Source organism: Gopherus evgoodei, chromosome 5 (genome assembly GCF_007399415.2).
Source record: "Gopherus evgoodei ecotype Sinaloan lineage chromosome 5, rGopEvg1_v1.p, whole genome shotgun sequence".
Taxonomy (NCBI): Eukaryota; Metazoa; Chordata; order Testudines; family Testudinidae; genus Gopherus; species Gopherus evgoodei.
In genome coordinates this window covers 62,793,181-62,814,990 of record NC_044326.1, presented here as the reverse complement: position 1 = coordinate 62,814,990, position 21,810 = coordinate 62,793,181, and the positions used below count along the sequence as shown (strand labels likewise).

Here is a 21,810-nt window from a genome sequence, read left to right as displayed (position 1 = left end):
TCCCTATCCTGGAAGCTGGTGCAGTCTGGCATTGCATACTGGCTCTTGCCAGTACACTGTACTGGACCGGACCAGCTTGCTTTCACCTCTGGATGTCTGCTAACTTTCTCACAAGTCAGCAGCCTTTGATACCTGTGGTACAAGCAACATAGCCCTTGGTTTTGTTCTTGCCTCTCTAAAGGTCAAAGGCTATTCCCATAGAACCAAATAGGAAAACTACTTTTGATTTCAATAGGAACAGGATTTGGCCCAAAGAGATCAGAAAATGTGATTTTGAGCAATTGCTTATCTGTCCAGAGATTACTCATGCACGTTCTGCCAAGCTGATTTTGATTGCTCCTCCTGTATGTCATGCTGAAGAAAAAACAACACAAGTTGGACTGCAGGTCTATCAAGATGCACATAGCACACACAGTTCTGTGCCTCTTTTCCATCAAACCCAGATGGCACAGCATCTTTGCTTTCCTAGTACCTTCTCTAAAAGGCACCACTGTGCAGTGCTGAAATGTTCTCACGCAGAGGCATGAAAAACCTTGTGGGGATGGGTGTACCACCACCCAGGGAGAGCTCTTTCCCAGCACTGGTTCGATGACAGCACAGCCATGTTAAAGTACTTCCACGGCAGTGCTTTAACCTTGGTAGTGAAGACATAGATAAAAGGTAATTTGGCAGGCTAAGAAGTTTAGTTTAGACATAAGGGAATGCTACGGGAAAGCAGGGTGATTGAAAACTTAATGAAAGGACAATTTGGAGTGCTGCTGGATCTTCAATCACACCTGGAGATCCAGGTGGCAGTAGGGGCCCAAAGCATCATTTTACAACTACACTTGTAAAATTTTAGACAGGTAAGGGGGCAGACAGAGTATGGGGACCCTAGGCTGGGGGCAGGGGCAGGAGGAGTCATTGAGGGTCATGTGCCTCCCATGAGTGCAGTACTGGCAAAAAATGATTTCTGCTTGCACCACTGGGTGCAGGGGGAGGTGCTTTGGGAGAGAGTTTGGGTGCAGAAAGGGGCTCTGGGCTGGGGCAGGCCTATAGACCAAGCTGCCCTGGGCCTGCTGTTCCCCCTCTGACTAGGGATAGTCAAGCATTTCTCTCTTATCCCTTGAAAAAAAAAGCTGATGGGAGTTAGATGTCTAACTCTGAATCATCCCACTGGTACAAGCTATGAACTCAGCTATTCTCCCAAAAGTAATCCAGGGAGCTACTAGCAAAAAAGGATTAATGTATTTCAGCTTGTAGTTTGATGGCCTATTTCTGAGTTTTAGAATGTAATTGAGATTAATTTTGAAAATTAGTAGCAGCTGTTTCACTGTCTTAAGTATGTCACTTGTAAATTATTTAAACAGGCAATAGTTTTGAAATTAGTTTCCATAAGCAGATTTTACTTAAACATCTCCCTCTGGTGGTAAGTCAGTTTTTGAATGCTTCCAACTCTGATTAAGACTGCCCTGTCAATTCACACAGTACTAGACTAGAGCCTATGCCTAATGTAGCAAACCACCAACAACTGGGTGCCCTTTTCAAAGCAAGGAGTAAAAACAAATGTAAGGAGTAACTTCATCTCCATTTTGCCATAATTCAAGTTTAGTCTTGAATAAGAGAAGATTTATACAAGTCTTGAAGCTACTTCACATTTCACATCACAGCTGAACGTAATTTATCCTTCCTCCCCCCACTTCCTTGAGCTGCAAGGCTGCCACTCGCACCCATATTGGTATTTGATTTGTTTCCAAATAAAATCTTGACATCAGTGATAGATGAACAGAGCTCCATGCTTCCATTTTGACAGATTTCAGAATCTGTGCTTCAACCAGTAAAGAGAGACTTGCATATAGTAATTGGACTATACTATTCTCCTGCTCTAGTTTCATTGCAAACAAACTAAATGCAGTGATACCTTAAAGATCTTAGAATACAGCTCTTGTATCCACTTATTCTGATGGGGTAGTCAGCTGTGATGTATTATCCCCATCTACTAGGTGAATGGGGGTGCAATAGACTGTCTACACCACCCATTACATTTTTTTCTGAGATGAACATTCTGACATGAAGTGTCAGACAGCTAGTCATGAAGTGGCTATAGTAGACTTTTACTTCATGATGGATAGGTTTCTCTTAGAGTAAATATATTCTACCTTCCCTAACAATGGGGAAAGCTTACTAGTTTTAGTCATCTCTGCACATCCTTACCTCCCTATATGACGACAGGTCTAAAAGTAGGCAAAATTTGGTCTGATTCAAGTTTGGTTAATAAAATGTTAGTGATGCACAAAAGGAGATGTAGGGAAGAAAGTGATTAAACAGGTGAATGCAGTTTTAGTCACGATTCCAAAAAACTGGTGTCATGCAATTTGTTACACTGTTAAATAGTAGTAGCTATTTACATTTTTGGATGTTTTCTACATTTTAAAATAGGTCAATTTCAGTTATAATACATGTATATTTTTACTACTATTTTACAGTGCACATATTTGTATTTCAATTCAAGTACTCTAGTGCAATCTCTATCATGAAAGAATTCTACATTTGTAAGTTCATGTATACAAAATAACTGCATTTAAAAACACAGATTTAGAATCTACAAGTCTACTCAGTCCTGCTTTCTTGTTCAGTCACTCAGCCAAACAAGTTTGTTTACATTGTCACCTGAAAGTGAGAACTGGTGTTCTGATGGCACTGTTGTAGATTTGTATTGCAAGATATTTACATGCCAGGTGCGCTAAAGATTCATATTTCCTTCATGCTTCAGCCACCATTCCAGGGGACATGTGTCCATGCTGATAAGGCTTCTGCTCGATAACAATCCAAAGCAGTGCAGAGCGACATGTTCATCATCATCTGAGTCAGATACCACCAGCAGAAGATTGATTCTTTTTTGGTGGTTTGGGTTCTATAGTTTCCCCATCAGTGTGTTGCTCTTTTAAGGCTTCTGAAAGCATGCTTCACACCTCATCCCTTTCAGATTTTGAAAGGCACTTCAGATTCTTAAATCTTGGGTCGAGTGCTGTAGCTCTCTTTAAAAATTTCACATTGGTACCTTTGTGTTTAGTCAAATCAGCAGTGAAAGTTCTTAAAATGAATATGTTATAGTACTCTCTCAGATGATTACTGAGCACATGAAATATACAGCAGAATGTAGGTAAAAGATGGAGACAATTCTCCCTCAAGGAGCTCAGTCAGTGTATTTAAAATGCATTTTGTTTTTAAATGAACATCTTCAGCATGGAAGCATGTCCTCTGGAACGGAGGCAGAAGCATGAAGGGGCATATGAATCTTTAGCACATCTGGCATGTAAACACCTTGCAATGCTGGATACAAGAGTCCCTCTCACTTTTGGCGACACTGTAAATAAGAAGTAGGCAGCATTATCTTCTATGATGACTTGTTTGTCTTAGTATCAGAGGGGTAGCCATGTTAATCTTGAACTTTGTTGCTTGTTTTAACAATTGGTTGAACAAGAATTAGGACTGAGTGGACTTGTAGGCTCTAAAGTTTTGCATTTTTGAGTGCAGTTATGTAACAAAATCTAGATTTTTAAGTTGCACTTTCATGATAAAGAGATTGCACTACAGTACTTGTATGAGGTGAATTGAAAAAACTCATTTTTACAGTGCAAATTGTGATCAAATACACAAAGTGAGCTTTGTGTTGTAATTGAAAAATCTGAAATTGTAGACAAACTTGCAAAAATATTTATGTCAATTGGTATTCTATTGTTTAACAGTGTGATTAAAACTGAGATTAGTGGATTAATTTGAGAAGCGTATGAGCTAACAGCAATCAACAGCCCTAAAAAATAAACAAAGTGAATGTAGAATACAGTTGAAACATTTGTCCCTGTGGGTAAGCAGAACTCCCCACCTCTCAAAAGGCACTTAGTTATTAGGCTGTTTCTATTACAGAAGTGCAGTATATCACTACCACAACAGGACCGAGATTTAGGATATAACTGCGCGCACACACACAGTTAACTCAGGTTAGCTAACATGAATTAAGATGCAGTGCTTTCAGTTCATCTTCAACCCCACACTTCCTGATAGCAACTCAAATTCAAACTTAACACGCATCCCAGGGTTGAATTTCAGTCAGTAGCTGGTACAGTGGCCATGTTTCCACTGCTGTTCTAATTCAAACACTTAGTTTGCACTGTTCTGCAGTGTAGACAGAAGATGAGAAAAATCATTAATTATGCAACTCAGTAAATCCACCCAGGAACCAAAGTGAGAGGTAATCTAGGGTACATCTACCCTAGAATTACAAAACCTGCAGCTGGCCCAGGGCAGCTGATTCTGGCTTTGGCTAAGGTACTGTTTGATTGCAATGTAAATGTTTGGGATCAGGCTGGAGCCCAGGCTCTAGGGTGAAGGGAGGATCCTAGAGCTTAGGCTCCATCTGAAGCCTGAACCTCTACACCACAGTTGAACAGCCCCCAGTGTTAAGCCTGAATCAGCTGGCATGGGTCAGTGATGGTTGTCTAATTACACTATAGGCCATACCCTTAAAAACTAGTCTTGAGGACTACCATTGTTAGGCAAAGTGATGATGATTCAACTTGATACAAAAGGAGTCATCACTTGGTTTAAACCAGTGTCCGGAACCAAGTATGGTTGAACATTTTATCACAAGTGCCAAGAAGGGTACATATCCATATGCTCTCAGCACTCTTGATAATGATCAATACTATCCAGCATAACTAAAATGGACTAGAATATAATCTCACCAGCAAGATAGTATAAGGACTTAAAAAGCAAACAGACCAGCAGCAACTTCTCCAACTATTCCCCACCCTTCTTCAAATCTGATGAGCTTTCCACTGTGAAAGATTTTAGGAAATTTTGGACCAGGGAAGAAACCTCACATTCCAAGGCTGTGACTGCCCCAGAAAATGCTCTGCCACAAAGCTCATTCTTTATGCCAGTGAAGCCAAGGCACTTAAGACAACGTTCTCCGCTCTAGTAGCATGCCATGTCTAGAGATGGTCTTTGGCAGGTAGATCCTGTTAGTAGGGTTTTATAGGTCAAAAAGTCCTTGTGCACCTTGAACTCCACTCATCAACTGACAGCCAGGGTGGGTCCTGGAGCACAGAAATCTTATTGGTCATGGCGTGACACTTCACTTACCCTGCTGACCACTGCATTCTGTGCCAGCTTCAGTTTCTACATTGTCAAGTTATAGCTCCTTCAGAGTTCATGTCAGTCTAGCCTGAACATTAGAAGGTGACCATTGCAAAGGTTTGCCTTTAAGATGAATAGTTGCAGCCTCCTAGACACATTTAAGTGAGGTGGTTGTCCTATTATGGCTATCTGATATTTAGTAGTACTTGGAGTTGCAAACAGATCTATAGTTTGCAAACCCAAACAAGTAAAAAAACTAGTAGAAAGGCTGATATTCTTGGTATTTGCATCCCCATCTCTCTTCTGGAAAGAGGTTCAGGGTGTCATTGCAGGCCCTGATGCCACCCAGGCATCAAGTGTCACTCAACCATTTGGGCCAGACTGGAAAAAGGTGCAGGAACACAGTTAAGCCCCTCACTGTCCTCCCAAGAGCATCGTGTACATACTGCACCAGAGTGACAGGAGCTCTGCCGGAGTTCCCCAAGACACTCCCAGATGGGAGCAGTTTTACCATCTGGTTAACAGAACACTGCAAGGGAAGTACAAAGCCACTTTACAGTAGCCCTGTCAAGCCCTATCCCCCAATTTATCTGCCAATAAGCAGACACCACTCTGATAAGATACCAAGGACAGCTATAGCTGTAATTAAAAGCACTGACACCTGATCTCCCATCCTTAGATCACCCACCAGAGCAACTAGTGTAGTCTCCAGTCCACACCTAGGTAAGAAACCAGACTGAAAATGGTCAAGGAGATGAGTCAACTAGATACCAAGAAAGCTGTAAGCCCACCACTCCTCCTAAAGGTTCTAGAGGCTTAATTCAAGGTGTTATGAAGTATATCACAAGAGAACAAGATTTACCTTAGCAATGACAACTTGTATATCAAGCTTCAGTTCCATGTGATTTTGACAGTCACATTTGCTAAAAGGTTAATATTTAAGAATGTAACTTTTATTCATGCCTCCAGCATACCAATTTCAGCTTCCTTGCAGATAGCTGCCTGAGAAGGTATCTGAAGATATTTTGTGCTTCCTTTGAGAATGGAATCAAATTTATTGATTTATGCTGATCAAGCATGTACGTCTAAGTTACAAGATAAGCTTTGTCTTATTATAGGCATATTAGCCAATAGTCTGTAGGTAGGTAGCAGCAGGCCAAGATGAGACATTATCCTTGAGTGTCTTAGTTTTGTAGAGACAAGTTTAAACTAGAACTACTACTCCTCCTCCTGTATGACAAATACTGTAAGAATGAAGATTCATTGCTTACTAAGACACCCAAATGTTTAGTTACAGCTGTTGTCTGATGCATAGTCTTATTTCACGTTTTGTTAGCACATTAGCCATTATCTTCTTACCTTGAAAAATAAGTGCACCACTCACATGAAATGCAGAAATATTTATTTTGGTTTCCTTCATTGGTTTTGGAAATTGTTTTGGTTTATAAAACATAGAAATAGCCAACACTAAGCAAACATTTGAACTCCCATGTAACAAGTTACTGATATTCTAAGAGCATTGATTTGGATGTGTGCAATTAGGGTACACATGTATGAAGTTATACTAAATAATGCATTACAATCACACAAATCTTAGTGCAAACTTTGTGCTTGTATTTTACATATATCCATGTTTCCAAAACACAGTAATGAATGCTAGTGGTCAATATTTATCTGTAACAAGGCTTAATTCTGCCAACTTTCCAAATGAACGGTGGACTAAGATTTCATTTATGTATTTTCATACTACATGTGGGAATCTGTTTAGGGGAAAGTCTAGCTCTCTCTCTCTCCTCTGCTGGCTTGTCTGAATATTTCCAATTGCTTCAAAGTGTCGGACAGAAAAAAAATCCTGCTTTCTGTTCCCACCCTTTCAGTCAAGGTACTCAATTGCTGATGCATTAAATTAGAGAGCTGAGGGAGTGTGACAGAAGCTATTCTGTATTTAGAGCATCTGGCATATTAATGGAACAAAGCAGATTAAGTACAGTAGGGGCCCACTGCAGGAGTCAGATGGCTAGTGCAAGGTATAAGTTTACCTGGCCATTAACACAGTCAACCTCTTGAATGGTTTCCTTCTTTAAAATCCAGTCTTGTTCCAGAGTTTGGATCCATTTACACAACTATGTCTGAAGTTTGTGTTATAGTTTTTGCTACATTGATGAAATAGTTGCATCCACCTTCCTAATGCAGAAGAATTAAAAACAGACTAATTTAGAGAGCCAATATTGCATCATTCACCTCCTGCACAGGGGTATTCTCCTTTGATTGATATTCAACTTCTAGATTATACAAGAGTAAGCTTCTGAGTTCTCTTCAATGGGGCATGCTGAAGGGAGTTCTCTTCAATGGGGCACGGTCTTACCCAATTTTAGGGCTAATGCAAGAAGCAGTGTTACCAGCTATAGCTTTTTCCCTGCAGTACAATACAGAGAGACCTCTCCAATATGCTAAATACTTTAGAGTGGACAGTTTCAAAGTATCCTGCAGACAGGAACATGCTGGCAACATGTTAACCCCCTGGTTAACCAAAAAGTCATTTTTGGCTGAGGAAGTTTAAATAAACTGTAAATGTAACTATGTGATTTAAGTTAAGGCTAATTTTGGAAATTGTAGGTCACCATAAAAATGGTCCGCAACATAACTGGACAGTAAGGCAATGTTCCATTTTCTTCAATATTCCTATGGCAGGTACCCATTTGTGTACAAGTTAATGATTGCACATTTTCCTTCCTTATGTTTGCTGTAGTCAGAATACAAATATGAAGGCCAACAGTAGACTAGATCTCTGCCATTCTCTTCAAACCATTTTTCCCCTCAGTTACATCCTGATACTAGTATAGAGTTCATCTATCTGTGATTTGAAGAATTTTTGTAGTTCTCGTCTCTTTGCCTTCAGTGTTGGTGTCAACAAGCCATTTTCAATAGAAAACATCTCCATGCTCAGGGCAATGCCTTTGACCTGGAAAATGAACAACTATTAACCTAGATTCATTTTTACTTTGAGTGCATCCCATAGTAAAAAGGCTTACAAAATGTGGTAGTATATAGGTATTGTATATTTAGCAGATCACTTAGAAGGATCAAGAATGTTAGTTCAAAGCAATTTCTGCATACTCAGATTATGCAAGTATTGATATGTTTAGAGAGCCAGGTAATGAGTGAAAGTTGAGTTCAATTCCAATTGCACAAATGCTACAATGAAAGTTTTTCACCTGCTCAAATGACTTCAAGCCAGATTCTTTCCCAACCTTCAACATATCTTCCAGAATATGTTTTTTGAGGTCCTACCAAGATTTAAAAGAAAAAAGTTATACCATATATTGCATTCTACATGTTAGAGAATTGAAAAGACCAATGATTAGACTATACATTTTAGAGCACCTACCTTGTTTTTGCATAGTTCTTCATATGAACCTTCAAATCCCTTTTTCTTGGCCCAGTTAGACAAAGTCTCTGCATTTGGTACTACAATCGCTATTAAGAAGGCCTAAAAAAAATAAAAGCACATTTGCTGAACGTTTAACTGAATTTCCTAGAAGCTCCCCGTGTTCCACTGATTGCAGACCAACACTTTCATAATTAGTTACACTAACTTTTGGTTCCTAGAGTTTTTGCAACATATAACCAACATAAGATATTGACTTTCATATCCAACTTTCCACATTTAGAAGCTGGAGGCAGTTACCCTGCATGTTTAAAGGATACTTTGTCAATTTTTCAACTTAAAATGTTGTCTTTAAAAAATATATTAATACTTGACTCAGTTTTAAAAAATAGTCCATTTCCCCTTCAGAAGGGTTTGCAACCTAAACAGCATTTCATTGGTACCCCAAACCAGAAACTTTGGTTCCCCTGTCTAGGGTCCCAAATATCCCAAGAGAACCTGCTTTAACAAACAACAACTCCATCCAGCAGCACAGCCCTAGTTGTCCCCTACTACTCCATACTGGAACCCATACAAAAGGTATCAAACTACTACAACCCATACTTGTGGGGACCACATCCTGACAAATCCTTCCTGAACCCCTTCTTCTGGATTTCAGACTAACCCCAACCTCTCCAAGCTCATTAAAAGCAAGTTCCCCACAGACCAGGAAAAAACAAAGCAGCACCGGACCTTGCCAGAACAGATGTAAAACCTGTAGGGAGATCTCCACTGCTTCAGTGATCAAAACCTCCTCTGCTCACCCCCTCCAAAACACTTTCCAGGTTTCTGGATCCTACATGAAATGCCCCAACAATATATGGATAAACTAGACCATCACTATGCTCCCAAATGAGCACTCAGAAATATTACAGAAGACAAGCCAGCTGAAGATGAACATTTCACGAAATGATCACTATATCTGACCTCTGAGTTCTCATCCTCAAAGGAAATCTGCACAAACACCTTCAAAAACAAATGAGCCTGAGAGCTTAAATTCATAAATTGGCCAGACACTAAAAATCATGGACTGAATAGAAGCAATGTATTTATGGGCTTATTACAACAATGTATAACCCACCCACCCCAACCCATGAAAGGAGGGCTGTTAATTGGCCACTTCACTTCAAATGGTCTCTGGAAATGTTAGCTACTTATGCTAAACAATCTGTTCCACCTTGTATTCAGTGGCACAGCTAAATACATTTCCCAGATCCGAAGAGTTCTGTGCAAGCTTGAAAGTGTCTCAACAGAAGCTGTTCCAATAAAAAGATATTGCCTCACCCACCTTGTCTCTTAGATCTGGAGTAAGTTATGCAAGTGATGCAATTAGGGCATTAAAACCGAATTTACAGTCAGATGTAGCAACAAGGAGGATAGTTATACAATTTAACCCAATGTCAGTTTTTAAAAAGAGATTGTATTAATAACTACCTATCATTTTCATCTTGAAGGATACGTACCTGCAAGCTTTCTCCATAGACAAACACCTGAGCAACAGGTTCACTTCTCATATATACATTTTCTATTTTCTCTGGTGCTATGTACTCTCCCTGTGCGAGTTTGAATATATGCTTTTTCCGGTCAATGATCTTTAAAGTACCATTCTGTGGGTTAAGAAAAAATTTATTTCTCTTTCCAGAAAGCAGGCATTGTAGAGCCATGCTACAAAGCTTTACAAACACTATGGCAGATTAAATACCTGTAAGGTAAATAAATACTTAGAGTAGCCCAAGAACCAACCAATAATCCTATCATTAGTTTACTCCAAGCCTGTAACTGGAATAATTTGATGAATGCACTTTTGATTTAGAGACAGTTCTGATTGTTGTCTATTTAACAGAGGTCACATGGTACTCACTGTTTAAATACCATTCTTAGGAAAAACTGAAAGCAAGAAGGAAAGGAAGGCAGACAAGCCATTCAAATTATTAGGCTACATAATGGATCTAGAGTGTCTTGCTCACTGAAGCCTTATTTGAGGCTAGAGGGAGGAGGAAAAAAGGAATGGAAAGTGTCGTCATTTGTCCCTTCACATTTATGTATAGCCTAGGACTGCTTCAATGCTGCCAATAATCCATTTTTCTGGCTCCTATCACTGATCCTTTCCTTAATATACAGGACAGAGTCAGTACCAGTTATAAGCACTATGTTTATGCTATGATTTGTTTTCCCTCACCCTCTGTTTGATGGTCCATGTTTTCATCCAAGAAAACCGACCCAAACCCATCTTGAGTTGCAAGAGGTTTTTTAAATAAGGGCAGAGTGGTTTTGAATTTGTTAGTCATAGCACTGAACATAAATACTAGAGGGAAACGTATACAGGCCATTTGGACCTATGGTACCCAATAGAGTAACGCCAATACTTGAAAGTACTGGTCTTCAATACTGTAAGTCTCTCAAATTTGGAATAAATGAAGATATTCCAAAATGCCTTGAGGAATTTTGCTGAAGCCTCCTGAACAGCATTATACAGTGGGCAGACTGGAGTACTGCTATTTTTTTTAATCATGTTCCAATAGTATAAAAGTGGCTAGTGCTTTGTTCCTGTTTCAAACTTCACTTATAGTTAAAGCTAAGATTTTCACATGGTTATTTTTAATAAAAGTCAGACAGGTCATAGCCAACAAACAAAAATTTACAGAAGCCAAGACCTGTCTGACTTGCTGCTGCAGCTCCATAGTTTCCCCTGCCACTGTGGTAGCTGATAACTGTGTGGTTCCCCCCCTGCCCACAGCAGCTGGGAGCTGCAGTGTGACCATATTTCCCAAAGAGAAAATGGGAAACTCCCAGCTGCTTGCCTGAGGTGTCCCCCTCCCCCACATGAGGCTGTTCCCCATCATTGGAACCTTGAGGAGGGACCTCAGGAGTCCCTCACCTGTCCTGGAATCTTGTAGGGGGCATCCTGTTGCTGCTATTGCTTTTTGCTGGAACCTGCCAGGGCCCCACTGGCTGCCAACTCAAGAGTCCTGCAGCCCCTGAGGCTGAAGCAGAGAATGTCACAGGGGTTTCTGGAAGTCAGATTCCATGACCATCCTGACAAATGTGGCCTTATGTATAGTACTTTGCAACAGAATATCTCAAAGCACCTTTGAGAAACATGAACTGAGCCTCAAACTCTATGGAAGGCCCTTTAGGTAACTCAGCTATTAACAAACAGATGCAGTTAGTTTTACTAAAGCATGTTTAAGCAATACAAGCTGACTTACTGGAAGCCATTTTCCAATATCTCCTGTGTGGAGCCAGCCATCTTTGTCTAGAGCTTCTGCTGTTTTTTCTGGATCCTTCAAGTAACCTTGAAATACATTTGGCCCTTTCACACATACCTGAAATGAGTTTGATAATCAAGATTGATGGGCAAGAAAGTTAGTAATAAATAAGTGATTTGTGGAGGAAAAGACTTAGTTCTCAGAAGAAGTTCTTGTTTCCCCATTTGCCTCTGGAAGCACCAAAAATGGAGCAAGTTTCTGAATTATAGCCACAAAATCTCAGCCCAGCAGAGTTCTCTTTATTATGCAGGATTGTAATAGAACAGTTAATAGCAGATAACTATACTCAATTGCTGATGTGTACAATTTAACAGTTAGGCTGCTCCAGTGTCATTGAGGCAGAATGACTTCATATTCCCTGGTAGAGGTCCCTTGTGTTTATGCAGTTAGTCAAACTCCTCCACTCAGTAGAAGACCAGGAGAGCGACTTGTCAAGCACCTACTAAAGCTCACTAACTTTAAATATAAGGCTATTTGATTTTAGCTCACCAGATGGCTAGAGAGGTTGCGCAAGAACCCCCTACAAATCTCTTTAGAAACCTCTTATAGACCCTCAAATGTTACTCACCTCACCCTCTCCTTTGACAGCAAAGTAATTCATTTCTTCTACATCAACAAGCTTTAAGAGACTGCAAGGCATTGGTGCTCCAACATGACCTTTAATAGATCAGACATTGGCCTTAAATGCATTTATGTTCAGGTTGCTTACCAGGCCTTTCAAGCTTACAGTTTTAGGATTAAGTCTAAAAACAAATCAGAAACCAGTATTCTAGCCATTGGCTGACACTCTGCACTACAGCACTGTTTTACTAACAGGAGTCAGTAAATCTTAGGTCTGACAATGCAATGTTGGGCAAGTCAAGGCCATCTTTCCTTTCCACACAGCCCCACGCTGGCTAACAATACTTGTGTACTAGCTTGGCAGAATCAAAGGGTAGGGGCTGATGTGGGGATGAAGGTATTACAAGAAAAGTGCATACAGAAGGATCATTACAATACAGTATTTTGGGAGTTTGTTTTTCAAAGAATGGTTTAACACTGCATGATCATTAACATATTCAGAGTTTTCCTGCAGAATTTGTATAATGTTCCATTCAGAAGCAGAACACTTGACATTTAAGTTGCTACAATTTCAGATTTAAGGGTATTTGGTTTAGCTTACCAGATAGCTAGATGTTGTAATTACGTCAGAGAACAGGAGAAATGCTTATCTGCTTTGAGAGAAACAGGTACTGTACCAGTGTTTCAAATCATGTTTTTAGACAGCTGATCCAAGTTCTCTGGACATCTAGTTCCTATAAATGTTAATATACAGAAACTAGAAGATATTATGACCCAACTTCCCTTAAAGCCATACAGAGGGGTAGTCTTATGGTTCAGCTTTGTAGCATTATGTTCACATCTAATTATAGATGGTGACTTGCTTCAAGTGAAGTCTTCAAACAACCCTTCCTTTACTACGGCACTTGAGAAAACTCAAGTAGTCCATTACAGTACTTCAGGGACAGCTTTAAGGACAGTTAAGTGATGTCCACACCAGCATCTAGAATAGATGACTAAATTAGTTCACTCAAGAGAAGATTTAAGAAACCATACCAGCTGTCCAGTCACCAGGTAATGTCAGAGAGCATCCAGCTGTGCATTCAGTTTGTCCATAGCCTTCATAGAACTATTCAATTGAAAACAAAGATAATTTGTTTAGGGGACCTTGATACCTGTCATTTTATAGTTTCAGTTTTAAAGTAGAATGGAAACATTTGTTCTTCAGCTCAGTGCAATTCAATTTTGAGTTGTGGAATTTGTAATTTAAGTATGCTACAAGAAGAAAGCTGCCCAGTTAAAATGTTACCTCAAACCATCTACTACAATAGTGTTTTAAAACTCTAGTTTGAAGTGTCACAAGTGGAGAAGTACCTATACATGTCACTCTTTGTAAATATAAAAAAAGTCAAAGGCCAGTCTCATGTTGAGGGAGTGCAGGGTTTCTTTTAGTTGGTGCTGGAAGCAAGAGGTTTGTGGAAAGAATACTATTAAGTGAATATGCTGGTTCATGTGAAAATTGGTTAGGTTAGGATGAGTTTCAGGTTGGAGATGAAGAGGGACTTTCACTCTATGAAATATGGTGTATACTGGGTCAGCCCAGGGGGCTCCCAATCTGCTTACCCAGCTGGCTAAGGGGATAGCAACCTTCGTGGAAAGGTGAGACATGGAACATGTAGCCCTCGGTTCAAAGGATGGTCTGGTAAGAGCTCAGAATATCAGGTTTAGATCCTACTGTGTGTGCACTTCATCACTCATGGGAAGGTGCTAATTAGGTCTTTCAGGAATCAAAGTTGTGGTACTGTGAGTAGAGAGAGCAGCCCTCCACTGGAGGATGGAAGGTGCTTATTTCTGCCAGGTGGACCTTCAACCAGCTGATAGAAAGCCCCAACATTGAGGGGCAGGAGGAAAGGAAAAAAACGTTCATAAAGGTCAAACAAACCAAACATTGCCCCCCAGGGCTGTTGTGGCAAGTTTTCCCAGAGAACCTTGGTAGCAAAGGAATGGGGATGAAAGGCATACTGAGAGGGTCCATCCAGGATAACAAAAGTGCATCTCCCCTGGAGTCTCGGCCTCCTGCTGCTCTGAAGCAGTAAAAATTGCATCTTTGTCTGGAGGCAAACAGATCCCAAGATTGTGTACCCAGGGCCGGCTCCAGGCACCAGCGAACGAAACAGGTGCTTGGGGCTGTCAATGGGAAGGGGAGGCACATCCAGGTCTTCAGTGGCAATTCAGCAGTGGGTCCCTCAGTTTCTCTGAGGGAAGGATTCGCTGCCAAATTGCCACTGAGGAATGAGGTGGTGCAGTTGAGCTGCTGCCGAAGTGCCGCCGATTCCAGCCCTCCTGGCCCCCCTTCGCTGCTTGGGGTGGCAAAGAAGCCTGAGCTGGCCCTAGGTGTACCCCCACTGAGTGAAGATTTTGGTCATGACAATTATAAAAAAAAATTCTCATTTGTGGTCTGCAGAGGACTGCCTGCTGAGATTGTCCCCTAGAGTATTCTGCATACCTGGTAGGTATGTTGCCAAGTGTGATGTGGTTCTTGATTCACCAGTTCCATAGATCCTTCCTCTATCTATACAGAAATCTCACTGTCCTGTTTTTATAAGGCATCAACATCAGACAGGATTGTCTGGATATGATGTTACCACATAAGGGGGAATGAATCCATTGCAGGCTTCCATCACCTCTAGCAGACAGATCTGCATTCTGGCCTCCCATGGAATGCATGTGCCTTGTGCACTGACTGTCCATATGGATTCCTCACTGCAACCATGATTATGGTTGCACCAAGTGTGGGTGGGAGAGATGGGACTCCCACTTGCACCAATTCCCATTTTGTCTGCTATAGGACAGATAGTCCACCTTTTACAAGACTACCATGAAATAAATGTTATCCTTATCCAGTGAATAAAGCAGACCAAATCCAGGCCTGCAGGCAACAGATGGTGGCTGGCAAGTGGCGTTACATATATAACTATGACCAAGCAGGGAAAGAGACCCAATTGTGGTGTGACATCTGAGGGGGACTTGATTTATTAGGCTGCAAGCAGCCTGAAGTCTATGGGGAAGTAAGCCTTTCCCGAGGATGAGTCCAGGGTCACTCCTATAAAATCTATATTCCTTGCAGAAATCAAAGTGGACTTGCTTTTGTTTACATAAACTTCCAATGATATCAGAAGGTAAAGGAAGAATGGACCTCTTGGCTTGATCTGCCTGTTAGAAGCCAGTCATTCAGATATGGGAAGATGGAGTAGATGTTGCATCTCATCTGGACCGCTACTACAGAGTGGACTTTCATGACAACCATGGGTTCTGTTGCTAGCCTAAATGAGAGTCTTCTCAACTTGCAGTGCTCTTGTTCTATCATGAATCTGAGAAATGTTCTGGGAGAGTGGTCAACATCCACATGAAAGCAAGCCTTTTTCATGTCAAGGGCTGCAAACCAATGTGTTCTCCTCCAGGGACGGAATTACCAAAATTTTGATTTGCAACTAAGAGTATTTCATTGACATGGGAACCAATTCTCGACTGATCCTCAGTTTTTTTAGGATCTGTAGGAAGTACAAGCCCTTCCATTGGTGTCAGAGTGACACTTCCTCTATGGCCCCCCCATCTGTGGGCCACATTCCTACAAAGGATGTCCCCCATGCAAATGGTCCCCAAGAAGGGAGTCGTAAGAGACAGAGGAGAGAACTCAATTGTGTAGCCCAACTGGAAGGATTTCTAGTACCCACTTGTCTGTTACTGCCTCCACATTGTTTGTGAAGTAAGGCAGCTAACAAAGGTTTGGGGGCAATGTGACATGGTGTCAATATGGTACACAGTCCTCAGGCATCCCATCAAAAGAAACCATTGGATGACGGGTGAGGCTGGGCAGTGGTTGTAGAGGTGGAGGAAGCTGCATACCTGGGTCTTTGAAACCTTGGTTGTTTGTGTGGCAATTTATAAGGACTTAGTGATAAAATGCCTGGGGGACAGGATGGGGCAGAAAGGAGGGAAGATGTCTGGGGTCTGTAGTTTGCTTGTGGTGTTGTCTTCAAGGCTGGGGCCCAGAGAGTGGGGTGGGGGGGAGGAGAGAGAGAGAGAGGACTTGTCAGTCTAACTGAAGAGATCAGATTACTGGAGGGGCCTTGCACTTCTATTATTCTCAACCTCCTTGGGGAGCCCCAAAGAGTTAAGCCACAATTCATGCCTCATAACTGCAGCTGTGATGATGGTTCTAGATGCCATGTCAGCTGTGTCTACTGCTGCTTGAAGTTCTCTCAAACACCAACCAATGAGAGCTTGGAACTGAACCCTGTCTTCCTGGGGACGTTGGTCTCTGAATTCCAGAAAAATCATACTTTGTTAACAGTATTTGCTAGTTAGCAACTCCAGTTGAAGAATAGCTGATGAATACCCTCCTCCCCAAGAGGTCAAGGCACTTAGTGCCTTTGTCAGTTACAGCAGACTTGGTGCTGTATCATGGACTTCTCTGTAGCTCCCTGCACCACTTACCAGTTGAAGACTGAGTGGGTAAATAAGAATTCCACCCCTTCAGCTGGCATGGAAAACACTTCAGGCCTTTCCAAGATAGAGGTACAGGAGGCAGGGATATGGCTCAGAGACCCATGGATTCCAAAATGGCCTCTGACTGGAAAGGACTCTACTGAGGCCAGAGGGTTGCAGAATGTCCAGTAGACCATGTTATGTGTCCTAGACCTCCAAGAAGGCTCTGGAGTTTGACTACCACCCTTTAACAGTTTTTGACACTGGGTGTAGTCCTCAGGCAGGGGAGGGAATGATGAAGCAACTGCCTCATCAGGTGAGGAGAATGACACATCCATCAGGACCGGTGGATCCAGTTTGGCTTCTTCCTCTGAGTGCTGACAGCCGATTGATATTGGCTGCTAGAGGAGTATCAGATTCTTGCACAGATCCAGGTCATCTCTTACATGAATCCCAAGGAGCCCAGTAAGGCCAATATGAAGGATCAACCAGCCACCTCCATGGCATAGGGTACCTAGGACATCCCCTGAATAGTCATAATGAGGAGAAGGAGGATGCTCCAAGGCCTCCAGTGGGTTCTGCCTGGGCTTGATTCCCCCTAGGGGAAGGCTTGTCTAGAGAACTGGGACTTGCCCAGTGAAGAGGTAGGCTCCTGTTCCACAACTGGAAGCGTGCTCTGATTTGCAGGCACAGAAGGGTAAGAGCCTCTTCTCCTCAAAGTGATCTCTGGTGTTTAAGTGTCAAAGGAGAACCAGGCCAGATAAAGAGGAGGACTGAGGATAGGTCAGAGTGAAAATATCTTCTGGTAAGGTAAAGTTTTCAGTCCTTACTGGACCAATGGACACTACTTGCCTCAACTCTCTGGTTTGAGGTGCAGTGGGGCTCAATGTGTACCAGGTATGAAATAAGCATACAGAGCAGCACTTTAACAAATTGGATTTGGCAAAGTTTGGATCCAGAGGGAGTTTTTCTGGAAGAAAAAAAAGTGTTTACTTCAACAGATGCTATTTCATAGGAGTAAAATAGGTGTTTGATTTCCCCCACCCCATAAAAAGTCTAGATGGCATACAGTAGTAATGGTACAGCTTTACTAATTTTAAGAGGCCCTGGATGGTGCTGTCATGAGCACATTTTTGTGCATTAAATCTTCATTCTTAGAAGGAGTCAGGATCCCACCAAATGAGAGCTATAGGAATCCTGCATCCTCCCTTGTGTCCCTCCTCCCCCATCTATCTGCTGCTGACAAGCTACAGTTCTGTAGCAGAAAGATGAAACATTGAACCCAACTGTTCACAGACTGGTTAACAATGTTTTGCTGACAGCCAATTGCCAGCCACCTATAGTCCCCTCAGTTTATGTGGAACTATACTCCTGCCACATTAGCAAGTGTGGTTGTACACTACATGGCATTCCCTTCATAGATTCCAAGGCCAGAAGGGACCATTGTGGTCATCTAGTCTGACCTCCTGTATATCACAGACCATAGGACATCCAGCTCTCCTATAGCATACCTTCTAGAAAAATATCCAGTCTTGATTTAAAAAGTGGTCAGTGAGAAACCTCCACATCCTTGGTAAACTGTGCCAATTGCTAATACTCACTTGAAAATATGCCTTATTTTCAGCCTGAATTTGTCTAGCTTCAATTGCTAGCCACTGGATTGTGTTATACCTTGTTCTGCTAGACTGAAGAGCCCATTAATTATTTCCAGTGCCAAATAGAGGTTTACCACCTCTATTCCTACTCACAATTCTCATCTCCAAGGGCATGGGGGTTTGTGTGTTTTAAACGGCCAGCCTTTTAAATGCTCCCAGAGTTAAACAGGGATATTTCAGCCTCACATTGACTCTAGTTACCCAGACCCAACTGAAGTGTTTGAGATTTAGAGTATATAACCAGTTACAAGGAAACTGAGCCAGAATTTTAGATCCAAGAACTGTCATTTAGAAGAGTGACTTGGAAATTGGTCACATTTGATATGGAGTGAGGAAAGAAAAAACCATGGAATTTCATGCCACCATTGACATGTCTTCTCATAGTACAAACACCCCTTAAGGGTGCTGCTAAGGATACTAAGACATTAGAAATCAGTTGGATGATCAGAGCGCTCTAGCGATAAATGCGAGTTGTGAATTCTGAGATGTGTAGTTGTCTTTCTGCCTCAGCCTTCGGGTACAGTTCTAAAAATAGTCATTACTCAATGTAGTCACTCTACCTGGAGTGCTCCATTGCTAGAATGTATTGCATTAGAGTTAATTAACCAAAATAGCAAAATCCTAAATAGAGCTCTTGTTGCAAGCTCCTAATGTGTATATTATTTCCAGCCAGTGTTTAGTACTGTATACAGTGTTCAGACATGTACGCACACAATCTGGTCTCTGAAACCTGAACTCACCTGACAACCAAGAGCTGCTCTTAGGAAGGTCAGTACACTTGCAGACACAGGAGCTGCTCCAGTGATCATTAGTCTTACTTTTCCTCCCAGACTTGCCTAAAAAGAGACAGAAAGTATTCTGGACACTAACAGCAGTCTAATGAGAGAGATTTTCAGAAGTCCTCCTCCGACCCCAATAAGTCACAAGAGAAACCATAGTGCTGGACACTCATGCCTAGTTTTAAAAGGTATCCTAGAAAGGATCTAGGTATCTAGAAAGGATGAGAACTTTCTTGACTTGCTTTATTCTCAAAACTAAACTCAGTTATTTGCATCTCTGGCACACAGACAACTGCATCTACAGAGCCCTAAGCCATAGCCCCTCTGTGGGATCTGGCTTTGCAGCAGTCCTATTGTAGGGAGGATGGGTGTGAAACTGCTCTGATTAACCATGCTAGACAGAGTTACAGTATGGAGAAGGGCAGTCAGTGGCACAGGTCATCTAAGATTAAAATGAAGCACCAATACCAGAAATACAAGCAAACAGCTTACTTTGAATTTCACATGTACACATAGGCTCTTGACTGGCCAAGACATCCTTTACCCAGACTGAAAGGAGTCCCATTCATATTGAATGACTGTAGTCTGATGCCTACAGCTCAGTTATAAGAATGTGCTTTGGATATAGCAATTTCAAAGTCACTAGATGCATGAAGTATCTTAGGATGCTAGGCACTCAGCTAGGATGCTGGTAGGACATTTCACAGTTTCATGCACTTCAGAGAGCCTAATGAATCTATTATTAGAGAAAGGAAGGATAGTCAAGTGGGATTACTGAAGGTTTGAGGCCTTTGTATAGCACATAGCTATCAACATGTATTGTAGAGAAAAGAGATTACTCAGATATTCTATGCTATTTGTTTGCCTGTCTGAAGCAAGACAGATCTGTTTCACTAGAATCTATTTCATAGTGTTTCTTTGCATAAGAACTAATAAAGGAGTAATTCTCCAAAGATTCATAACATGAGAATTTGTGTGAGCAGAGAGTTTCAAGCATACCTGTATTTTGTGGAAGATCAGTTTATCCCACAGACTGTTCTTTCTAATTATGCCACTTCTAAGTTCTGCTTCTTTCCTCTTGGAAGCAAAGTCCAGGATCCACCTTTTCAGTGATGTATTGGCTTGTCCAAAGATCTAATATGAATGAAGTTAAATCTTGTATTAGAAAGTTCATAGGACAGTGTTCCTTCATTTTTATGGCAAAGCACAAAAAGAATTAAAAAAAGGTAAATTTTTCTGAGAAGCCTTTACAGAGAAGGATTTTATCCCAGATGCGAGGCCTAAGATAGAGAGGCTAAGAGCTTGTCTGCATGACTATTTAATTCATAGTAAGATTGGATGTAAATCTACCATGCACTAGCCTGATTTGCATGAAGAGTTCACATGGACTCTGCTGACATGCACTAGCAGTTCATTAGTGTTGACCTACCTTGCTTTGAAACAAGGGTAGATCAGAGTACACTGAGGAACTTCTGGTGCATGTCAGCAGCATCCACATGACTATTTAGCACACATCAGGCTAGCATGGAAGAGATTTATGCCTCAGCTTCCATGACTTAAGTGTTTATGGACCTAAGCCACTTGCTCAAGGCCACACAGGAGATACAGCTCTACTGGTGACTAAAAACCAAGTCTGACTCAGTCCAGTCTCCACCAGAACATGCTGCCTTTCTAGGGATATCCAACACAGCCAACCATTAACCTAACTGTAAGGACTGAAATATAATCAACAGTATTGTATATGCAGGCATATGTTTTAGAAGTTAATGACCCATCCAAGGTTTTGGTGGCTAGCAAATCCAATCCCACTACTGGCACAGCTTTCTGAAAGTGGTTTTCAGTTTAATTTGATCAAGTTTTAGATGAATGCTACTAGACTTACTTTGTCAAACATCCGGTTCAGCAGTCTTGGTACAACAGGAAACACAGTTGGCTGCAGTGTTTTTAAGTCATCCATAAGGAGTCTTATGTCCCCCTGGAAGAATCCTATCCGGCCTCCATGGCAGAGAATCACACACTGTTAAGATAGTAAAACTGCTTTTAGTACATGAACTACAGTTAAAAAGAGATACATTTAGAGTGGGTTAAACTGATGATCCAGTATTTTCTCTAGTCTTGGCAGCTGCCACCCCACCCATGCCAAGTCCATCTTAAGTCTTCCCAGTTGTTTTAGTGGGGCTGAACTGGTGGTAGTGGGAGGGAGCCTCTGGAAAAAAGTTTCATTTCAGGGTAGGACAGGAAAGATGATGAAGCACCAAGGGAGACAAGGCAGCCTGTTGTGGAATTTTCGTCACTGGAGATTTTTAAGAGCAGGTTAGACAAACACCTGTCAGGGATGATCTAGATAATATTTAGTCCTGCCACCAGTGCAGGGGACTGGACTAGAGGATTTCCTGAGGTCCCTTCCAGTCATATTCTCCTCACCAGTAACTGAAAGCCCTCTTGTTTTCCCTCATTAAGTCCTCTGTACCCTACCCCAAATGCAGAGTCCCGCTGCCCCTCCACTGCCAAATCCTTCCTACACTGGACCAACT

The 21,810-nt window shown here is 41.6% G+C and overlaps 1 protein-coding gene across 3 annotated transcripts in view; it reads right to left on the bottom strand.

Moving 5' to 3' along the window:
- Positions 1-6,503: 6,503 nt before the first annotated feature.
- Positions 6,504-21,810, bottom strand: part of ACSL1 (acyl-CoA synthetase long chain family member 1) — a 58,149-nt gene continuing 42,842 nt past the window's right edge. For all 3 annotated transcript variants that reach the window (XM_030563245.1, XM_030563244.1, XM_030563243.1), the window contains 10 exons: positions 21,159-21,293; positions 20,276-20,410; positions 19,238-19,333; positions 13,411-13,483; positions 12,383-12,471; positions 11,755-11,871; positions 10,009-10,152; positions 8,507-8,608; positions 8,334-8,405; positions 6,504-8,080 (listed from right to left, as the gene is read on the bottom strand). In XM_030563245.1, the coding sequence (XP_030419105.1) occupies positions 7,940-8,080; positions 8,334-8,405; positions 8,507-8,608; positions 10,009-10,152; positions 11,755-11,871; positions 12,383-12,471; positions 13,411-13,483; positions 19,238-19,333; positions 20,276-20,410; positions 21,159-21,293 (1,104 nt within the window). In that variant the 3' untranslated portion in view covers positions 6,504-7,939. The remainder of the gene's footprint in view (positions 8,081-8,333; positions 8,406-8,506; positions 8,609-10,008; positions 10,153-11,754; positions 11,872-12,382; positions 12,472-13,410; positions 13,484-19,237; positions 19,334-20,275; positions 20,411-21,158; positions 21,294-21,810) is intronic.